Source organism: Oncorhynchus nerka, linkage group LG23, assembly GCF_034236695.1.
Source record: "Oncorhynchus nerka isolate Pitt River linkage group LG23, Oner_Uvic_2.0, whole genome shotgun sequence".
NCBI lineage: Eukaryota > Metazoa > Chordata > Actinopteri > Salmoniformes > Salmonidae > Oncorhynchus > Oncorhynchus nerka.
Genome location: NC_088418.1, coordinates 59850092 through 59872523, shown reverse-complemented (window position 1 = coordinate 59872523; position 22432 = coordinate 59850092). Strand labels below are relative to the sequence as shown.

At 44.7% G+C, this 22432-nt stretch overlaps 2 protein-coding genes across 2 annotated transcripts in view; one reads left to right on the top strand and one right to left on the bottom strand.

Moving 5' to 3' along the window:
* The window catches only part of LOC115107142 (leucine-rich repeat protein soc-2 homolog), a 30322-nt gene extending 14259 nt beyond the window's left edge, over nucleotides 1-16063 (top strand). Inside the window, exons 3-10 of the mRNA XM_029630572.2 lie at nucleotides 9525-9690; nucleotides 10129-10608; nucleotides 11062-11214; nucleotides 13321-13422; nucleotides 14362-14520; nucleotides 14635-14837; nucleotides 15043-15138; nucleotides 15635-16063. Of these exons, the coding sequence (XP_029486432.1) occupies nucleotides 9525-9690; nucleotides 10129-10608; nucleotides 11062-11214; nucleotides 13321-13422; nucleotides 14362-14520; nucleotides 14635-14837; nucleotides 15043-15138; nucleotides 15635-15805 (1530 nt within the window). The 3' untranslated portion in view covers nucleotides 15806-16063. The remainder of the gene's footprint in view (nucleotides 1-9524; nucleotides 9691-10128; nucleotides 10609-11061; nucleotides 11215-13320; nucleotides 13423-14361; nucleotides 14521-14634; nucleotides 14838-15042; nucleotides 15139-15634) is intronic.
* A 75-nt stretch (nucleotides 16064-16138) lies between these two features.
* On the bottom strand, nucleotides 16139-20134 carry LOC115107148 (uncharacterized). Its single transcript, XM_029630584.2, has 4 exons — nucleotides 19951-20134; nucleotides 19604-19697; nucleotides 19380-19467; nucleotides 16139-17538 (listed from the first exon to the last, which is right to left on the bottom strand). The coding sequence occupies exons 1-4, from the start codon at nucleotides 20051-20053 to the stop codon at nucleotides 16924-16926; spliced, it is 900 nt and encodes a 299-aa protein (XP_029486444.1). The 5' UTR covers nucleotides 20054-20134; the 3' UTR covers nucleotides 16139-16923.
* Between the last annotated feature and the right edge of the window lie 2298 nt (nucleotides 20135-22432).

Sequence of the window (22432 nt, the reverse complement as noted above, 5' to 3'; positions counted from 1 at the left end):
TCTTGTGTCATCATGAAGCCATCGTTGAGCGAAGTTGGCCTTTGTAGAGAGCGGCAGTGGGCCCTGAGAAAGACACACAGAACATTACACAAAGGCAGATGGAATGTATGTATACAGATGTACATGTGTGTACAGTCCCATATGCCTGCCATTGAACCCATACAGTGCGTTCGGAAAGTAATCAGACCACTTGACTTTTTCCACATTTTGTTACTTTATGGCCTTATTCTAAAATGGATTAAATTGTTTTTCCCTCATGAATCTACACCCAATACCCCATAATGACAAAGCAAAAACAGGTTTATATAATTTTTTGCTAACTCATTCATTAAAAAAATAAAAAAAAACATTTACATAAGTATTCAGACCCTTTACTCAATAGTTTGTTGAAGCACCTTTGTCAGCAATTACATTTACATTTACATTTAAGTCATTTAGCAGACGCTCTTATCCAGAGCGACTTACAAATTGGTGCTTTCACCTTATGACATCCAGTGGAACAGCCACTTTACAATAGTGCATCTAGGTCTTTTAAGGGGGGAGGGGAGAAGGATTACTTTATCCTATCCTAGGTATTCCTTAAAGAGGTGGGGTTTCAGGTGTCTCCGGAAGGTGGTGATTGACTCCGCTGTCCTGGCGTCGTGAGGGAGTTTGTTCCACCATTGGGGGGCCAGAGCAGCGAACAGTTTTGACTGGGCTAAGCGGGAACTGTACTTCCTCAGTGGTAGGGAGGCGAGCAGGCCAGAGGTGGATGAACGCAGTGCCCTTGTTTGGGTGTAGGGCCTGATCAGAGCCTGGAGGTAGTGAGGTGCCGTTCCCCTCACAGCTCCGTAGGCAAGCACCATGGTCTTGTAGCGGATGCGAGCTTCAACTGGAAGCCAGTGGAGAGAGCGGAGGAGCGGGGTGACGTGAGAGAACTTGGGAAGGTTGAACACCAGACGGGCTGCGGCGTTCTGGATGAGTTGTAGGGGTTTAATGGCACAGGCAGGAGCCCAGCCAACAGCGAGTTGCAGTAATCCAGACGGGAGATGACAAGTGCCTGGATTAGGACCTGCGCCGCTTCCTGTGTGAGGCAGGGTCGTACTCTGCGGATGTTGTAGAGCATGAACCTACAGGAACGGGCCACCGCCTTGATGTTATTTGAGAACGACAGGGTGTTGTCCAGGATCACGCCAAGGTTCTTAGCGCTCTGGGACGAGGACACAATGGAGTTGTCAACCGTGATGGCGAGATCATGGAACGGGCAGTCCTTCCCGGGAGGAAGAGCAGCTCCGTCTTGCCGAGGTTCAGCTTGAGGTGATGATCCGTCATCCACACTGATATGTCTGCCAGACATGCAGAGATGCGATTCGCCACCTGGTCGTCAGAAGGGGGAAAGGAGAAAATTAATTGTGTGTCGTCTGCATAGCAATGATAGGAGAGACCATGTGAGGTTATGACAGAGCCAAGTGACTTGGTGTATAGCGAGAATAGGAGAGGGCCTAGAACAGAGCCCTGGGGGACACCAGTGGTGAGAGCACGTGGTGAGGAGACGGATTCTCGCCACGCCACCTGGTAGGAGCGACCTGTCAGGTAGGACGCAATCCAAGCGTGGGCCGCGCCGGAGATGCCCAACTCGGAGAGGGTGGAGAGGAGGATCTGATGGTTCACAGTATCGAAGGCAGCCGATAGGTCTAGAAGGATGAGAGCAGAGGAGAGAGAGTTAGCTTTAGCAGTGCGGAGCGCCTCCGTGATACAGAGAAGAGCAGTCTCAGTTGAATGACTAGTCTTGAAACCTGACTGATTTGGATCAAGAAGGTCATTCTGAGAGAGATAGCGGGAGAGCTGGCCAAGGACGGCACGTTCAAGAGTTTTGGAGAGAAAAGAAAGAAGGGATACTGGTCTGTAGTTGTTGACATCGGAGGGATCGAGTGTAGGTTTTTTCAGAAGGGGTGCAACTCTCGCTCTCTTGAAGACGGGAGGGACGTAGCCAGCGGTCAGGGATGAGTTGATGAGCGAGGTGAGGTAAGGGAGAAGGTCACCGGAGATGGTCTGGAGAAGAGAGGAGGGGACAGGGTCAAGCGGGCAGGTTGTTGGGCGGCCGGCCGTCACAAGACGCGAGATGTCATCTGGAGAGAGAGGGAGAAAGAGGTCAGAGCACAGGGTAGGGCAGTGTGAGCAGAACCAGCGGTGTCGTTTGACTTAGCAAACGAGGATCGGATGTCGTCGACCTTCTTTTCAAAATGGTTGACGAAGTCATCTGCAGAGAGGGAGGAGGGGGAGGGGGAGGAGGATTCAAGAGGGAGGAGAAGGTGGCAAAGAGCTTCCTAGGGTTAGAGGCAGATGCTTGGAATTTAGAGTGGTAGAAAGTGGCTTTAGCAGCAGAGAGAAGAGGAAAATGTAGAGAGGAGGGAGTGAAAGGATGTCAGGTCCGCAGGGAGGCGGGTTTTCCTCCATTTCCGCTCGGCTGCCCGGAGCCCTGTTCTGTGAGCTCGCAATGAGTCGTCGAGCCACGGAGCGGGAGGGAGGACCGAGCCGGCCTGGAGGATAGGGGACATAGAGAGTCAAAGGATGCAGAAAGGGAGGAGAGGAGGGTTGAGGAGGCAGAATCAGGAGATAGGTTGGAGAAGGTTTGAGCAGAGGGAAGAGATGATAGGATGGAAGAGGAGAGAGTAGCGGGGGAGAGAGAGCGAAGGTTGGGACGGCGCGATACCATCCAGTAGGGGCAGTGTGGGAAGTGTTGGATGAGAGCGAGAGGGAAAAGGATACAAGGTAGTGGTCGGAGACTTGGAGGGGAGTTGCAATGAGGTTAGTGGAGGAACAGCATCTAGTAAAGATGAGGTCGAGCGTATTGCCTGCCTTGTGAGTAGGGGGGGAAGGTGAGAGGGTGAGGTCAAAAGAGGAGAGGAGTGGAAAGAAGGAGGCAGAGAGGAATGAGTCAAAGGTAGACGTGGGGAGGTTAAAGTCGCCCAGAACTGTGAGAGGTGAGCCGTCCTCAGGAAAGGAGCTTATCAAGGCATCAAGCTCATTGATGAACTCTCCGAGGGAACCTGGAGGGCGATAAATGATAAGGATGTTAAGCTTGAAAGGGCTGGTAACTGTGACAGCATGGAATTCAAAGGAGGCGATAGACAGATGGGTAAGGGGAGAAAGAGAGAATGACCACTTGGGAGAGATGAGGATCCCGGTGCCAATTACAGTCTCGAGTCTTGGGTATGATGCTACAAGCTAGGCACACCTGTATTTGGGTAGTTTCTCCCATTCTTCTCTGCAGATCCTCTCAAGCGCTGTAAGGTTGGATGGGGAGCGACTGCACAGCTATTTTCAGGTCTCTCCAGAGATATTCGATCGGGTTCAAGTCCGGGCTTTGGCTGGGCCACTCAAGGACATTCAGAGACTTGTTCCGAAGCCACTCCTGCGTTGTCTTGGCTGTGTGCTTAGGGTTGTTGTTCTGTTGGAAGGTGAAACTTTGCGTCTGTCTGAGGTCCTGAGTGCTCTGGAGCAGGTTTTCATCAAGGATCTCTCTGTACTTTGCTCCATTCATCTTTCCCTCAATCCTGACTAGTCTCCCAGTCCCTGATGCTTAAAACATCCCCACAGCATGCTGCTGCCACCACCATGTTTCAATGTAGGGATGGTGCCAGGTTTCCTCCAGAAATGATGCTTGGCATTCAGGCCAAAGAGTTCATTCTTGGTTTCATCAGACCAGAGAATCTTGTTTCTCATGGTCTGAGAGTCTTTAGGTGCCTTCTGACAAACTCCAAGAGGGTGGTTATTGCCTTTTACTGAGAAGTGGCTTCCGTCTGGCCACTCTACCATAAAGGCTTGGTTGGTGGAGTGCTACAGAGATGCTTGTTCTCCCATCGCCACAGAGGAACTCTGGAGTTCTGTCAGAGTGACCATCGGATTCTTGGCCACCTCCCTGACCAAGGCCCTTCTTCCCCGATTGCTCAGTTTGGCCAGCTCTTGGAAGAGTCTTGGTGGTTCCAAACTTCTCCCATTTAAGAAGGATGAAGGCCACTGTGTTCTTTTGGTACCCTTCCCCAGATCTGTGCCGTGACACAATCCTGTCTCGGAGCTCTATGGACAATTCTTTCGACCTCATGGCTTGGTTGTTTCTATGACATGCATTGTCAACTGTGGGACCTTATATAGACAGGTATGTGCCTTTGCAAATCATGTCCAATCAATTGAATTTACCACGGGTGGACTCCAATCAAGTTGTAGAAACATCAAGGATGCTCAATGGAAACAGGATGGACCTGAGCTCAATTTCGAGTCTCATAGCAGGGTCTGAATACTTATGTAAATAAGGTATTTTCTATTTTTTTTTAATTATACATCTGCTAATAATTCCACACCAAAAAAAGCTTTTTCATTATGGGGTATTGTGTATAGATTGATGAGAATTTTTTTAGAATAAGGCTGTAACGTAACAAAATGTGAAACAACGGAAGGGGTACAAATACTTCCCAAATCACCGAATTTGTTTAAAATTCTTGTTTATTTGTAAAGAAGCACTTTCCAACATACCACTCCATTGTATATCTTCTTGGACCTAAACAAGCCTGATATTGTCTGACAAGAAGAAGACTCCTCGACAAACCCATTCAGCCTCTTCCTGCACATTGTTTTAACTTACTGGTTTTATCTGTTCAAATAAACTACATCCAATTGGGTGATCATGTGTGGTATACACTCTGACAATGACCTAACATATAAACCATTCTGTGAGGCTAGGACTTTGTGGTAAATGGGACTCCTTGGTTGGTTTCGTGACATGTTTTAGGGTGTCACAGCTTGGTTTGGAAGAGTGGTGGTATTATGCATAGATCTCTCTAGAGTTGTGAAGTTTCTAAAGAGATGCATTGGCGAGACGTGAAAATAATATTTGTGAGTGAGCAAGAGTGCAGTGCTGCACAGAAAGATCTGTATGCTTCAAATCAGCACCTCTATTTCACATTATGGAACTTCAAAACTCTCTCTCTGCACATTCTGTATTTCCACGTTGTTTCCCAGAGTTGTTTTTTTTGGGGGGTAGCCAAGCTTTCGCCTCTCGTTTCCCCCGAGTTTGTATGTTTGCTTTTTGGGGGGAGGAGGAGGAGGAGGGGCATCAGCAGCAAGCAAACTAACTCTGTGCAAGACTACTCAAAGGCCTACCTTGTTGTCTCCTAAACTCTGTCACTGCCAAACTCTCAAAAACGTGCATTTTCAATTTCATACCCGTTCTACATGGCTACGTTTACAAACGTCCCCATTTTACTGTACATGCCTTTCCTTGCATCTAAATGTGTATCTACTTTTAGGAATTTCATTATACAGCAACATACACTTTGTGGAGAGTTGCCTTTAGGTAAGTCTCAGGCTACCTCAGGTTAGGAATCTGTGGTGAGTTGCCTTTAGGTAAGTCTCAGGCTACCTCAGGTTAGGAATCTGTGGTGGGTTGCCTTTAGGTAAGTCTCAGGCTACCTCAGGTTAGGAATCTGTGGTGAGTTGCCTTTAGGTAAGTCTCAGGCTACCTCAGGTTAGGAATCTGTGGTGAGTTGCCTTTAGGTAAGTCTCAGGCTACCTCAGGTTAGGAATCTGTGGTGGGTTGCCTTTAGGTAAGTCTCAGGCTACCTCAGGTTAGGAATCTGTGGAGAGTTGCCGTTAGGTAAGTCTCAGGCTACCTCAGGTTAGGAATCTGTGGTGAGTTGCCTTTAGGTAAGTCTCAGGCTACCTCAGGTTAGGAATCTGTGGTGAGTTGCCTTTAGGTCAGTCTCAGGCTACCTCAGGTTAGGAATCTGTGGTGAGTTGCCTTTAGGTCAGTCTCAGGCTACCTCAGGTTAGGAATCTGTGGTGAGTTGCCTTTAGGTAAGTCTCAGGCTACCTCAGGTTAGGAATCTGTGGTGAGTTGCCTTTAGGTAAGTCTCAGGCTACCTCAGGTTAGGAATCTGTGGTGGGTTGCCTTTAGGTAAGTCTCAGGCTACCTCAGGTTAGGAATCTGTGGAGAGTTGCCGTTAGGTAAGTCTCAGGCTACCTCAGGTTAGGAATCTGTGGTGAGTTGCCTTTAGGTAAGTCTCAGGCTACCTCAGGTTAGGAATCTGTGGTGAGTTGCCTTTAGGTCAGTCTCAGGCTACCTCAGGTTAGGAATCTGTGGTGAGTTGCCTTTAGGTAAGTCTCAGGCTACCTCAGGTTAGGAATCTGTGGTGAGTTGCCTTTAGGTAAGTCTCAGGCTACCTCAGGTTAGGAATCTGTGGTGAGTTGCCTTTAGGTAAGTCTCAGGCTACCTCAGGTTAGGAATCTGTGGTGAGTTGCCTTTAGGTATGTCTCAGGCTACCTCAGGTTAGGAATCTGTGGTGAGTTGCCTTTAGGTAAGTCTCAGGCTACCTCAGGTTAGGAATCTGCCTGACACGGAGTGAAAGTCGATGGACAGCTTCTCTCAACATTGGTTGAGAGAAGTGGAGTGAAATATGCATTTTTTGCAGCTACCATGTGTCTCTTGGTTCCATAAGGACCATTACCTCTTTTGGAAGATAGAATCAGGCCATGGGTGTAAGAGAGTCAAATATTACCTTTTGCACATTGTGGGTTTCAGCGCCCCTGTGTGGTTAATAATAGAACTGCATGGCATTACTCTGGTGGTTTGCTGAACAGCAAGGACAATGAAGGCAGGTACCCCTTGAAGTGTCTATCACATTCTTAACATTAGTTGAGAGTAGATATTTCTTTATTGTCTGATTTTCAGATATTTGCTTTACATGCAAGAAAATGGACTGTGGTCAGGTGGCATAGGCCAGACATAACATCAAACAAGCAAGAATGACAGTTCTTACCCCTCTCTTCCACATTCCATAACATAGGAACATGTAGCTGTGTTGGAAGTGTTGCATTATGTTCATCTGTTTAGGAGGTGAGATGTATGGCTTAAAGCACAGTAGAAAGATGCAGTTGATATCATAACTGGTATTAAAACAATGAGTGTGTCGTGCTTTGCTGTGAGGCACTATCAGAACAGACTATGGGGGGCCTCTTACAGCCAAAGACCGCTTCTGGAAAGTGTGCCGTAAGGATTTCAATGTGACTTCTTGACATTGCATATTTCTGCCGTCTGTTTGGTAAATTTGAGTCGAAATGCTTTGACCTTCTGACACACACACTCCTCATTGGGTTCTGAGGAGTGTGAGAACATGGAGAGGTGAAAGGTCAACAGACTGAGTTTAGGAAATTTTCTTTAGATGTAGGCCTACCATGTAGTGTGACTGTTTATTTGCTTTCTAAACAAACCAAACACCTGCTGTAGTCATCATTCCACAGCAGCAAACCCACAAACTGCTCATAAATGGCAAAATACCTCTTTACAATTTGTCATAGACAATCTCAACTGGGTTTCCAACATTTTCACACTGTAGCCATTCTAACCTTTCCATTTGCAATGGGTTCTTCCATTTTTCGGTTTGTATGTACTGTCTGACTGTGATCCCTATGAGTATATCCTGTCACTTGACCCAGGAAGTGATTGTCACAGAGCATCCTACCAAGGCACCACTGCCATAGGTAAGCCTACTGTGCAGGTTATGCAGTTCCCAAGTTGAAAACCCACAATAGTCAATTATAGGGGAGATTCAGTATTTCACAAGTTGTCGAATGGTTCGTCACACTGAAAATGTATTTTTAAAGAAAACAAATCATGGATTACGGTTTTCCCTAGTCCATAGACTACTTTCAGGGTGAGGAAGTTTCTTACATTAAATTGTAAAATACTGAACTTCCACTTTAATGAAAATGATGTTTAATTTTTAGAGGACGTTCCTATTATATAGTGACGAAAAGTTGGTTTGTGCCACACCTGTGATGTTTGAACTGATGCTCACTATCCTTGGCGGCAGGGTAGCCTAGTGGTTAGAGTGTAGAGGCGGCAGGGTAGCCTACTGGTTAGAGTGTAGAGGCGGCAGGTTAGCCTAGTGGTTAGAGTGTAGAGGCGGCAGGGTAGCCTACTGGTTAGAGTGTAGAGGCGGTAGGGTAGCCTACTGGTTAGAGTGTAGAGGCGGCAGGGTAGCCTACTGGTTAGAGCGTTGGACTAGTAACGGGAAGGTTGCAAGTTCAAATTTCCGAGCTGACAAGGTACAAATCTGTCGTTCTGCCCCTGAACAGGCAGTTAACCCACTGTTCCTAGGCTGTCATTGAAAATAAGAATTTGTTCTTAACTGACTTGCCAAGGTAAATAATCCTGTTAATTTTGACCAAACATTTTACAGTTATGTTTACAAACCAACAGACCGTGGAGAATGTGGTAACAGTGAAAAATCTGTAATAAAATATCTGTAAAACAGGGTGAGAATAGTCTTGTTTCCTTGGTTGGAAGGTGGAGTTTCCCTACTAAAAACACTTTCTGTTGTGCCTTTACCCAGATTGCACTTGTATTCTTCTCTCATCTCAGTTTGTGGTCCAAAATTGTACCCAGACATTTGTATCCACATTTTCCAATTCCTGGCTGGGATTTTTTTTGGGGGGGGGCAACCCTTGAGGGTATTCCTCAAATCAATATTCATGTCCTCAATTTTTTTTCAACATTCACCTGTAGATAGGAAGCAATATACCAAGTCTTCCACTACTTGGCCATTACCAGTGTCATGATCATTTAGGAGGTTTATCATGTCTGAGTCATCTGCATACACAATGATGTGTCTCCGTTCCTGGTTGCTTCTTCAGTCATCTGTATATAAATGGTAGAGGTGAAACAGCATAGCTCTGAGGTGCCCCTGTTAAGCTACACCTGTGAATGACTGATACTATAACTGTCTCTGGATCTTCTATTCTCTCTGAATGGTAGAAGTCAGGATGTCTAGAAGTCCTCGTGTCCCTGATCCTTTTCCTGGGAACTCTTTAACTACTCGTGTTGTATCCAAATATTTAATTATTGTTTGGTCGCTGTTAAGCTTTATTGCCTATTGAGCATGGTCATACATAACGTTGTCCTGTGACATAAATTGGGTACTGATGAGATGATTACTGGTATTGAACTCAAAATCAGTGCTTCACACTGCACGGCTGGACCAAAAGACGTAGAGCATCCGGTCTATGAGCGACAGTTGGCTTTTGAAGCTTCCGGTTAGTCGGTAAGTGAGGCTACTGCTCTCTGGTGGTCTCTGGCCGTCTCTGGCGGTCTCTGGCGGTCTCTGGTTGTCTCTGGCGCTCTCTGGCGGTCTCTGGTAATCTCTGGCACTCTCTGGTAATCTCTGGCACTCTCTGGTGGTCTCTGGCGCTCTATGGTGGTCTCTGGCGCTCTCTGGTGGTCTCTGGTGCCCTCTGGTAATCTCTGGCACTCTCTGGTGGTCTCTGGCGCTCTATGGTGGTCTCTGGCACTCTCTGGTGGTCTCTGGCGCTCTATGGTGGTCTCTGGCGCTCTATGGTGGTCTCTGGCGCTCTCTGGTGGTCTCTGGTGCCCTCTGGTAGTCTCTGGCGCTCTATGGTGGTCTCTGGCGCTCTCTGGTGGTCTCTGGCGCTCTCTAGTGGCACAACTCCTGCATTAGCATTGACTTCCTCGGTTACTGTCTTTCCCACAGATAGAGATTGGCACACTGGCCCCACCAAATTATAACTACCCTGGCCCTGGGGGCCCTGCATCACTGGAGGAGGAAGAGGAGGAGGAGGAGTTGCCCCTAAGACCCCAGCTCATCCCCCAAGGCTCAGGGGGGTCTGGGGTACTCATGGGCCCAGACGCACAGGGAGGTCTGTATACACACATACACACACCCACAGCACATACACCGTGTCACCTCACACTATGAGCCCATACACAGGGAGGTCTGTATACACACACCCACAGCACATCCACTCTGTCACCTCACACTATGAGTCCATACACATAGGGAGAGGAAGGTATGTGTCCAGTACTGACAGTGATACATAACACACAACCTTCCCTCTTAACGCCTACCCATGCAAATCGACCCCTTTTTAAAATCATCCTTCGTCATTTCCAAATGCATGAGTTCCATTTAACTGTCTGACATTAGTTAAATGTGTGGTACTCAACCATAAATCTCATTAACTTTTTGTAATGTCTCCTAATCATCATTGTAAACATGACTCACTAGCCCTAAACTGAATCATGGTCCACTGTGCTCTAACCTGTCTCTTCTAACACCTAATCTTGTCTTTAACAAGAGGAGGAGCTGCGCCTGAGTCCTATTGACATTCTTCATATCTCCGGGGACTTTGGGGGTTCCACGGGTTCTGGGGGTTCCGGTGGCTCTGGGGGTTCCGGAGACCTTTTGGCTTCCGGTTCTGGGGACCTTTTGGCTTCTGGAGGCTCAGGGGGTTCCATGGAAATTGGTTCAGCAGGTTCTGGGGATCTTGGTTCTGGGGGTTCCGGGGACCTTGGATCCGGAGGCTCTGTGGGTTCCGGGGACCTTGGATCCGGAGACTCTGTGGGGTCCGGGGACCTTGGTTTTGGAGGCTCTGGGGGTTCTGGGGACCTTGGTTCTGGAGGCTCTGGGGGTTCCGGGGATCTTGGTTCCCTGGGCTCTGGAGGTTCCGGCACCCTCCTAAGCTCAGGGGGTTCCGGGGACATATTGGTTTCCAGTACTGGGGGTTCCGGAGGTTCTGGAGGTTCCGGGGACTCAGGAATAATAATTATATCTGGAGGTCAGTACCTATACTTATACAGACTACACTGTAGAAGTATACAGATAGTTGGTTGGGCCTATAGTGGCCTTGTGAACCTAGTACGGTTCCAGGCACTGATTGATAAGCTACGACTATATGGGATTTCATTGCATTTATAAATTTGCCTTTTCATTTAACTGCTATGTGCTGGTTAAATGTGGATTGATAATGCTTTCTTGTGTCGTCATTGTAAACCCTGTGTCATTGCTTTGTCACTTACAGTATCATTGTCACTGTAAACGTCACTCATTGTCCTACCATTGTCATTGCATTACTTACCATAAGTCCCTAATCATATCCAACCTAACCCACTGTCAAACCATGTTTGAGAATGATTGATTGATTGTCTGATTGTTGATTGACAGTCCATCCCATCCCATCCCATGAGAAGCACTAACCTGTATCCTAACCCCTCCCCTTGGCTCTAACAAGAGGAGGAGCTGCCCCTCATTCCTGACACTACCCCCCAGGAGGCATCGGGTGTTTCTGGGGAGTCCGGGGCCTTTGGCACCTCAGGGGCCTCAGGGCCTGGGGACTCCGACTCTGGTGGGTCAGAGGTCACATTAATCCCTGACCCTGAAGAAGGTCAGTACCACCAAATAAAGAAACAATAAGAAAACAGATCTCTATGGTATCAACCCATCATATCATATGTGTAAGGATAACAGTGGTAAAGGTCCCGAAAACTTTGAGCAGAAAGCATGCTCTGCTGCCATGTCCGTATTTGGACAAGAGAAGGTGACCAAATAATCTGGTCAAGACATGCTTTTCAAAGGATTTGTGGTTGACAAGTATGAATAATCTCAAATTCCAGCTAAGAACACTGTTCCAATGTACCTACAGTTGAAGTCGGAAGTTTACATACACCTTAGCCAAATACATTTAAACTCAGTTTTTCACAATTCCTGACATTTAATCCTAGTACAAATTCCTTGTTTTAGGTCAGTTAATATCACCACTTTATTTTAAGAATGTGAAATGTCAGAATAATAGTAGAAATGTATTTATTTCAGCTTTTATTTATTTCATCACGTTCTCATTGGGTCAGAAGTTTACATACAATTAGTATTTGGTACCATTGCCTTTAAATGGTTTAACTTGGGTCAAACATTTTGGGTAGCCTTCCACAAGCTTCTCACAATAAGGTGGGTGGATTTTGGCCCATTCCTCCTGACAGACCTGGTGTAACTGAGTCAGGTTTGTAGGCCTCCTTGCTCGCACATGCTTTTTCAGTGCAGCCCACACATTTTCTATAGGATTGAGGTCAGGGCTTTGTGACGGCCACTCCAATACCTTGACTTTGTTGTCCTTAAGCCATTTTGCCACAACTTTGAAAGTATGCTTAGGGTCATTGTCCATTTGGAAGACCCATTTGCGACCAAGCTTTAACTTCCTGACTGATGTCATGAGATGTTGCTTCAATATATCAACATAATTTTCCTGCCTCATGATGCCATCTATTTTGTGAAGTGCACCAGTTCCTCCTGCAGCAAAGCACCCCCACAACATGATGCTGCCACCCCCGTGCTTCACGGTTGGGATGGTGTTCTTCGGCTTGCAAGCCTCCCTCTTTTTCCTCCAAACATAACGATGGTCATTATGGCCAAACAGTTCTATTTTTGTTTCATCAGACCAGAGGACATTTCTCCAAAAAGTATGATCTTTGTCCCCATGTGCAGTTGCAAACTGTAGTCTGGCTTTTTTATGGCAGATTTGGAGCCGTGGCTTCTTCCTTGCTGAGCGGCCTTTCAGGTTATGTCAATATAGGACTAATTTTACTGTGGATATAGATACTTTTGTACCTGTTTCCTCCAGCATCTTCACAAGGTCCTTTGGTGTTGTTCTGGGATTGATTTGCACTTTTCGCACCAAGGTACGTTCATCTCTAGGAGACAGGAGACTTGCCAAAACTATAGTTTGTTAACAAGACATTGGTGGAGTGGTTGAAAAACTAGTTTTAATGACTCCAACCTAAGTGTATGTAAACTAGTTTTAATGACTCCAACCTAAGTGTATGTAAACTAGTTTTAATGACTCCAACCTAAGTGTATGTAAACTAGTTTTAATGACTCCAACCTAAGTGTATGTAAACTAGTTTTAATGACTCCAACCTAAGTGTATGTAAACTAGTTTTAATGACTCCAACCTAAGTGTATGTAAACTAGTTTTAATGACTCCAACCTAAGTGTATGTAAACTAGTTTTAATGACTCCAACCTAAGTGTATGTAAACTAGTTTTAATGACTCCAACCTAAGTGTATGTAAACTAGTTTTAATGACTCCAACCTAAGTGTATGTAAACTAGTTTTAATGACTCCAACCTAAGTGTATGTAAACTAGTTTTAATGACTCCAACCTAAGTGTATGTAAACTAGTTTTAATGACTCCAACCTAAGTGTATGTAAACTAGTTTTAATGACTCCAACCTAAGTGTATGTAAACTTCCCACTTCAACTGTATTTATATTAAACATATATCAACATAACATCATTTGATTAACTCTCAAAATCCATTCCCAAGATTCCATTTAACTATTACCTCATTTAATCAGTTAAATGTGTCATAAACAACGACAACAACATAACTCCCTTGCTATTTGTGACTTCTCACTGTGGCAAACAGCACTTGTTGTCGTGTCACTGTCCATGCTGTTTCCAACCTGTCTCCTACCTCATCTCTATCTCTAACAAGAGGAGGAAGTGCTCCTGACTACTCCGAAAACCCCTCAGGAGTCTGGAGGTACAGTAGGCTCAGGGGGCTCTGGGTTGCCAGAGGTTGACTTGGACATTAAAGGTCAGTATCCAGCACAAACATGAACTATTCAATCAAAACCTGTAACCAGGCTTCTGGGGTTATAGGGTCTATTCTACTTCATATACAGTATATGGGGTCTATCACATTCCCATATTCAAACCTATTTTCTCATATCTTTCTACAAGTTGTCTCTTCCATTTCACCCCAGAAACCCTGGTTTTGATTGAATAGGGTTTCAACACAAACTGTGTTGAAGCCATATGTATCTGTAATGTCCGTTACACAATGTCTTGTCCTTACCTGTCACAAACACTGTCATTATGTATCTGTAATGTCCATTACACAATGTCTTGTCCTTACCTGTCACAAACACTGTCATTATGTATCTGTAATGTCCATTACACAATGTCTTGTCCTTACCTGTCACAAGCACTGTCATTATGTATCTGTAATGTCCGTTACACAATGTCTTGTCCTTACCTGTCACAAGCACTGTCATTATGTATCTGTAATGTCCATTACACAATGTCTTGTCCTTACCTGTCACAAACACTGTCATGTGTCTGTCTGTATCATGTGTTTACTATCAAGTTGCTCTACGATATGAGTCTGTAACATCTGATATCGTCATCTTCACCAAACGTCTGTGTTATAACCTGTCCCGAACACCATATGTCTAACATTTGGAATGCACTACACCTCAACCATAGCACCTCAGCAACAACCCTCATAATGTGCACACCTTGGTCACATCAAAAGCTGCGTCCAATCCAGACATGACAACATTTCTTGATGCAAGAGGTAAAACAAACAAATCATATCAACACTGAGTGTCTCCACCATTCTACAAACCCATTGTTACTGCATCGAAGGCTGGTGGCCTAAACTTCCTCGCACAACATCTCAGACCTAGCAACTGTTCTCTCAAGTGTATCGCCTACCTCCTTCTTACTTCCTTGTCCTATCTGTCTGTCCCAGGTATGCCTACCTGCCTGCTGTGCACCTGTCTGGGTGGTTCTGTCTACTGTGATGATGTGAAGCTGACGAGCGTGCCGCCTCTCCCCAAAGAGACCACTCACTTCTACGCCCGCTACAACCACATCACCAAGATCAACAAGGGCGACTTTGCTCAGATGAGTAGGTGTCACATGTTAAAGGCACAGCCTGTGAGATTTCCTGCTGTTCAATGGCTGTTTCAATTAATGAAACCACATGGAACAGTCTGAGTACTTTACCTTCTCTCTCTTGCAGACAAGCTGAAGAGGATCGACTTGACCGCCAACGAGATTGCATCCATCGCCGATGATGCGTTCTCCGGCCTGCCCATGCTGGAGGAGCTGGTGCTCCGTGAGAACGGCGTGTCACAGCTGCCTGCCCTTCCGCCCGTGATGACCCTCATCGACGCCAGCCACAACAACATTGGCGCCACAGGCATCCACAAAGAGGCTTTCAAGGTATGTAGGTCTGGCAAGGATTACAAACAATTGATTTTCTTTTTCCCAGCATTATCACATTTGATTCCCCTAATGGACTAATCACCAAGCCCTTGATGAGTTGAATCATGTGTGAATGCTGGGATGATACAAAAACAGGTATGTATTGAGAGACTGTCTGGCATAAATGACTCCACTCTAAATGTAAACACTGTGTTTTGTTTAGGACATGACGGGTCTGCTGTACCTGTACCTAACAGACAACCACATCGACCACATCCCTGTGCCCCTACCGGACAGCCTGCGCTCTCTGCACCTACAGGTACCTGCACTTCTGCTGTCCTCTTGTGGGTGATGCGGGAACTATAGGATTACCCCATAGTGTACACTGGTGGTGACTAGAGGGATTTTTGCTCAACTGACCACCGTATCCCCTCTTTCTGCAAGCTGTTTCAAAACATTCTGGGCAATTCTCTGCCATTCAGTTATTAGGGCAAATTATTGTATATTTAAACTGTACTTTTCTCCAGCACTCCGGCAGACCTGTGCAGAATCTCAAGGCCCATAGATTAATTTTTATTTTACTAGGCAAGTCAGTTAAGAACAAATTCTTATTTTCAATGACGGCCTAGGAACGGTGGGTTAACTGCTTTGTTCAGGGGCAGAACGACAGATTTTTACCTTGTCAGCTCAGGGATTCGATCTTGCAACCTTTTGGTTACAAGTCCAACACTAACCACTAGGTGGTGGTTAGAGCGCCATAATGAATGTGTTGTTTCAGAGTGTTTTCTTAAGACTTCCAATGCCTTGTTTTCCAGCGCAACAACATTCAGATGATACACGAGGACACGTTCTGCAACCTGAAAGACTTCAACTACATCAGGAACGCACTGGAGGACATTCGCCTGGACGGCAACCCCATCAACCTCAGCAGGACCCCACAGGCCTATGTGTGCCTGCCCCGCATCCCCATCGGAGCCCACATCTAACCACACACTGATCAATACTCGTGAATACACAAGCATCCTTACACAGCTCAACATCTACGAGACATATGTACATACCATGCACACACTTACCTACGGAGACAGATCCTAAAAGTTGTCCAGTCTCAGTTCAATTGCAATCTGCACATACAGTAAACACCGGAACACAGTGTCTACCTATCTGGCCTAATTTAAGTCTGATCAGCTGTTGATCGCATACATAACACAGTGAGCGAGATGGTGTGTATCTCTCATTCCTACAAACACAAATACACACCAGATAACTTTGTCAAAACCCAAACTGTTCAGCAACTTGAAGCAAACAAAAAGACAATGAAAATGTGACATTTTATTGATCCAACAATCAAACATTGTTTCATGTCTGTTCACAACTGGCCACGACAACCAGTAATATTGTTTAAATATGTTTTTGTAAAGGAAAAAAATATATATTACAGAAATCTAACACTATTTTTTAAAAAAAGAAAAAATTATACTAGCATAAACTAATTGAAGCTGAAGCTTACTGGAACGCCAATTTGAATATCAATGCAATAAAATAAGCAATTAAACAAGCATTTGTAAAGTCTGTACTGTAATATAAAAATATATTCTGAAGTCACTTTTTTTTACATGAACTGCAATATTTGGCATATTACATTTCAAAGTTCTTGTTATGACCACAATAGCCTATATCAATAAAGATCAAGGCTATTGTATGACTGGGGAGGGGGGGGGGGGGGGGTTCTGTTGGGTGTGGATGGGGTTAACAAGAAGAAACAGCCTGCTATTGTGTGCTTTGTATGGAAATACCACAATTGAATAAAGTTGTTTTGATGACCTCAATGGCTTAACATTTTAATTGAGAATTGACCGGTAAAGTGTGTAGCTGCAAAGTGATTTTGAATGAACTGATTGAGTACAACTGTTTAGGCAGTTCATGCTCAAATACTTCTAGCCCAGATAACAATAGGCATACAGGCATCTCTGAACAGCAATACAAAAAGGATTTGTCATTGAAAACTTTGTACATTCATAGAAAATAAAACCAATACAAATGATATCCAATTACTTTCCAATTGAATAGTCTATTCTAGTGTAAACAAACACATAATTGTTCTTCACATACGTTCAACCAACTTTTCAAACATCTTGAGGAATCTCTCGGTTCTTTCCAACGACCCAACGACCCTCTGTCCTCCTGTTTTACAGCTTTGTCCTTCAGCACCATTCTCCTCCGCTGCTCTACCCTCCGCCAGTAGAACTCTGTCTCTGTCCACAGCCAGCCGATCCCTGGCCACCTGCGCTTTCTCCTTCTCTATCAGCCCCCTCTCCCTCTCCACCGCTGCCTTCTCCCTCTCCAGTTGGGCACGCTCCCGGTCCAGGTTGGCCATCTCTCGTTCCAGCCCTGCTTGCTCTCTCTCCAGCGCCATCCGCTCTCTCCCCATCACCTCTCGCTCGCCCTCCAATGCCGCCCGTTCGGTCTCCAGCGTCGCCCTCTCGGTGTCCATCTCATCCAGGTCGCAGTGCATCCCCATCACCCCTATTCCACCAATCATGGATCTCTTCCTGGGCCGGGCGTCAGGGAGAAAATCACTGTCGCTAGTGCCCGGGGGGAGTGGGCCGATGATGGGGGCTGAGCCTGCCAGACGCCCCTCCATTGCATCACTCATCAGATCGTACCAACGCCAACTGTGGGGGAACACCTGCACCCCTGGGGGAGGGTACTTCAGCTCCTGTCCCCAAAAGGATAAACAGTATTAGTAGGTAGTCAGATAATGAAGGATGTCTCTAGGGCTATTTAGAACTTTACAAGGATGCCAATTAGAGGTTGACCGATTCATCAGAATGGCCCATTAATTAGGGACGATTTCAAGTTCTCATAACAATTGGAAATCTGTATTTTTGGTTGCCGATTTTGCCAATTTTTTTACACCTTTATTTAACTAGGCAAGTCAGTTAAAAACACATTCTTATTTTCAATGACTGCCTAGGAACGGTGGGTTAACTGCCTTGTTCAGGGGCAGAACGATTTTTTTCAGCTCAGGGATTCAATCTTGCAACCTTGCGGTTAACTAGTCCAACGCTCTAACCACCTGCCTCACGACGAGCCTGCCTGTTACTCGAAAGCAGTAAGAAGCCAAGGTAAGTTGCTAGCTAGCATTAAACTTATCTTATAAAAAACAATCAATCAATCATAATCATTAGTTATAACTACACATGGTTGATGATATTACTAGTTTATCTAGCATGTCCTGCGTTGCATATAATCTATGCAGTGTGCATTCGCGAAAAAGGACTGTTGTTGCTCCAACATGTACCTAACATAAACATCAATGCCTTTCTTAAAATCAATACACAGAAGTATATTTCTAAACCTGCAAATTTAGCTAAAAGAAATCCAGGTTAGCAGGCAATATTAACCAGGTGAAACTGTGTCACTTCTCTTGCGTTCATTGCACTCAGAGTCAGGGTATATGCAACAGTTTGGGCTGCCTGGCTCATTGCGAACTAATTTGCCAGAATTTTACGTAATTATGACATAACATTGTAGGTTGTGCAATGTAGCAGCAATATTTAGACTTAGGGATGCCATCCATTAGATAAAAAACGGAACGGTTCCGTATTTCACTGAAATAATAAACGTCTTGTTTTTTCGAGATGATAGTTTCCGGATTCAACCATATTAATGACCTAAGGCTCGTATTTCTGTGTGTTATCATGTTATAACTAAGTCTATGATTTGATAGAGCAGTCTGACTGAGCGATGGTAGGCACCAGCAGGATCGTAAGCATTCATTCAAACAGCATTCGTGCGTTTGCCAGCAGCTGTTTATGACTTCAAGCCTATCAACTCCTGAGATTAGGCTTGTGTAACCGATGTGAAATGGCTAGCTAGTTAGCTGGGTTCGCGCTAATAGTGTTTCAAACGTCACTCGCTCTGAGACTTGGAGTGGTTGTTCCCCTTGCCCTGCAAGGGCCGCGGCTTTTGTGGAGTGATGGGTAACGCTGCTTCGAGGGTGGCTGTTGTCGTTGTGTTCCTGGTTCGAGCCCAGGTAGGAGCGAGGAGAGGGACATAAGCTATACTGTTACACTGGCAATACTAAAGTGCCTATAAGAACATCCAATAGACAAAGGTTAATGAAATACAAATGGTAGAGAGAGAAATAGTCCTATAATTCCTATAATAACTACAACCTAAAACTTCTTACCTGGGAATATTGAAGACTCATGTTAAAAGGAACCACCAGCTTTCATATGTTCTCATGTTCTGAGCAAGGAACTTTATACGTTAGCTTTTTTACATGGCACATTTTGAACTTTTACTTTCTTCTCCAACACATTATTTAAACCAAATTGAACAGGTTTCATTATTTATTTGAGGCTAAATTGATTTTATTGATGTATTAAAATAAGTGTTCATTCAGTATTGTTGTAATTGTCATGTGAAGGCTGTTAATAGCAGCAAAGGGGGGACCAACTCCATATTAATGCCCATGATTTTGGAATGAGATGTTTGACAAGCAGGTGTCCACATACTTTGGGATATGTAGTGTATGTAGGATGCAATTGCTACCTTGTATCTCTTCTTCAGATTTTCCCATTTTTTCATTGCCTGACTGGCAGTCATCTTCCCCTGCAAGCCCATGTGTTTGAGGATGGCCCTGCAACAAAAAGGTACACAATGATCATTTCGATTTAAAACCATAAACATTGACTCGTCTCAATGACAGGTCAAATGAAAAAACGTATCTAACAAAACGTGTACTGGGAGGATCTCGGATAAGAATCTGAACTCACCTCCAGGCCAGTCGAGAGGCATTTCTCCTCCCCGTAAACATGTAGCGATTTGATACGCGCAATTTCACAAAGTCCATTGTTTCATATTCAGACACTGAAATAAATAAATATGTTTTAAATCACTACATATACAATGTAATTCAAATTAAATAACATTCACATTTTGACTAATATGACAAATGTGGATCGCGCCGTCTGATGTCTACGCACGAATCCGCTCGAAAAAGTATTCGAGACAAGGCGCCATGATGTCCCCTTTGTAGGTAGCTTGCTTGCTAACTAGCTCGGAGTTCCTTACTTCATTTGTAGTCCGAAATAAACATATAAAGGATAAATTGACTACTTACATTTGTACGTGTATTCTGAATTCACTTTCTTTTTACTTTTCTTTTTTGCATTATTCGAGTATAGCGGTAGCGTGTGTTCGATGTTTTCCATTGTAGCATCCATGTTAGCTAGCACTGCGAAGGGACCACAACGGAGTGCACTTCGTCTCTTCCGCCCTTCGTCTCTTCTTCTTCGTGTTGGTTTCCGGCCGCAGACTAGTCGCATCTAGGCATATTGCTTCCACCCACAGTTCAGACTGTGCACACGCACCACATACTACCATTCCTCACCACACATTCGCAAGTGCCACTGCCTACATCAGAACGGTTGATTACTAAAGCTGTAAGATATGCAGCGGGTCACAGTCTAGCTAGTGGCTCAGGTACATATTCAGGACGAATTCTGTGTTCTACACATATCAAATCAAACTTTATTTGTCACATGCTCCGAACACAAGTGTAGACCTTACCGTGAAATGCTTACTTACAAACACTTAACCAACAGTGCAGTTCAAGAAGGGTTAAGAAAATATTTACCAAATAAACTAAAGTAAAAAATAATAAAAAGTAACACAATAAGGCTATATACAGGGGGTTCCGAGTCAGTGTGCAGGGGTACAGGTTTGAGGTAATTTGTACATGGAGGTAGGGGTGAAGTGACTATGCATAGATAATAAACAGCTAGTAGCAGCAGTGTACAAAACAAATGGGAGGGGGGAGGTAATAGTCCGGTGGCCATTTGATTAATTGTTCAGCAGTCTTATGGCTTGGGGCTAGATGCTGTTAAAACTTTTTGGGATCTGTGTCCCTTCCACGGGACAGTTGAGCTAACGTAGGCTAATGCTAAAAGCATGAGGATGTAAGTGTAACGGATGTGAAATGGCTAGCTAGTTAGTGCTAAATAGCGTTTCAATCGGTGACATCACTTGCTCAGAGACCTTGAAGTAGTAGTTCCCCTTGCTCTGCAAGAGCCGCGGCTTTTGTGGAGCGATGGGTAACGATGCTTCGTGGGTGACTGTTGTTGATGTGTGCAGAGGGTCCCTGGTTCGTGCCCGGGTATGGGCGAGGGGACGGTTTAAAGTTATACTGTTACATTGGTGCCGTGACCCGGATTACTGGTTGCTGCGGAAAAAGGAGGAGGTCAAAAGGGGGGTGAGTGTAACGGATGTGAAATGGCTAGCTAGTTAGCGCTAAATAGCGGTTCAATCGGTGACGTCACTTGCTCTGAGACCTTGAAGTAGTAGTTCCCCTTGCTCTGCAAGAGCTGCGGCTTTTGTGGAGCGATGGGTAACGATGCTTCGTGGGTGACTGTTGTTGATGTGTGCAGAGGGTCCCTGGTTCGCGCCCGGGTATGGGCGAGGGGACGGTCTAAAGTTATACTGTTACATAAGTAACAAGAACATTTCCCAGGACATAGACATATCTGATATTGGCGAAAGCTTAAATTCTTGTTAATCTAACTGCACTGTCCAATTTACAGTGGCTATTACAGTGAAAAAATACCATGCTATCGTTTGAGGAGATTGCACAATTTTGAACATAAAAGTTATTAATAAACAAATTAGGCATAGTTGGGCAGTCTTGATACAAAATTTTGAACAGAAATGCAATGGTTCATTGGATCAGTCAAATATTTTGCACATACACTGCTGCCATTTAGTGGCCAAAATGTATATTGCACCCGGGCTGTAATAATACATTATGGCCTCTATCTCCATTTCAGAGATGGGTACAACAACAAAAAATCAAAATAACGGTTGTTTTTTTATTTGTATTATCTTTTACCAGATCTATTGTGTTATATTCTCCTACATTTCTTTCGCATTTCCACAAACTTCAAAGTGTTTCCTTTCAAATGGTACCAAGAATATGCATATCTTTGCTTCAGGGCCTGAGCTACAGGCAGTTAGATTTGGGTATTTCATTTTAGGCAACAAAAACAATTTGGGAAAGGGGGCGAATCCTTTAAGAATTCCTGAATAACTGAGCCTGCCAGAGCATGTGTGGCTACATTTTAATTGGATGACTTGGGAGTAGGATGATCTGCAACAGACAGCCCATCTCAGTATATTCCCATGTAGCTCATCTGGTGGAGCATAGCGCTTGCACCATAGTTGTGGGTTTGATTGACACGGGGTACCAGTACGAAAAAAAATATTAAAATGTATGCACTCACTACTATGAGTGGCTCTGGATAAGAGAGTCTGCTAAATAATGAAAATGAGTATCAGAAGTAAAAAATACAGTCAGTCTGGCCTGCTACTGTGCCTTTCTACACTTTATAAAATTGTCGAGAGTAGACTCACAACTGATCTTAATGGAATGAAACATTCAAAATCACAGAGCTTTTGAGCCGTTGTTCAAATGACACAGTATATAGTATATGGCCAATGGCTAAGGGCTGTTCTTATGCACAATGTAACACGGAGTGCCTGGATACAGCTCTTAGCCATGGTATATTGGCCATATACCACAAACCCCCAAGGTGCCTTATTGCTATTAT

Bases quoted from the DNA above. Each gene is read 5' to 3' on its own strand.
- LOC115107148 (XM_029630584.2), bottom strand. From the start codon at position 20,053: ATGGATGCTACAATGGAAAACATCGAACACACGCTACCGCTATACTCG. The intron at 19,698-19,950 runs GTAAGTAGTCAA...TATTTATTTCAG, and splicing joins TTCAGAATACACGTACAAAT to TGTCTGAATATGAAACAATG. The intron at 19,468-19,603 runs GTGAGTTCAGAT...TTTTTGTTGCAG, and splicing joins GCCTCTCGACTGGCCTGGAG to GGCCATCCTCAAACACATGG.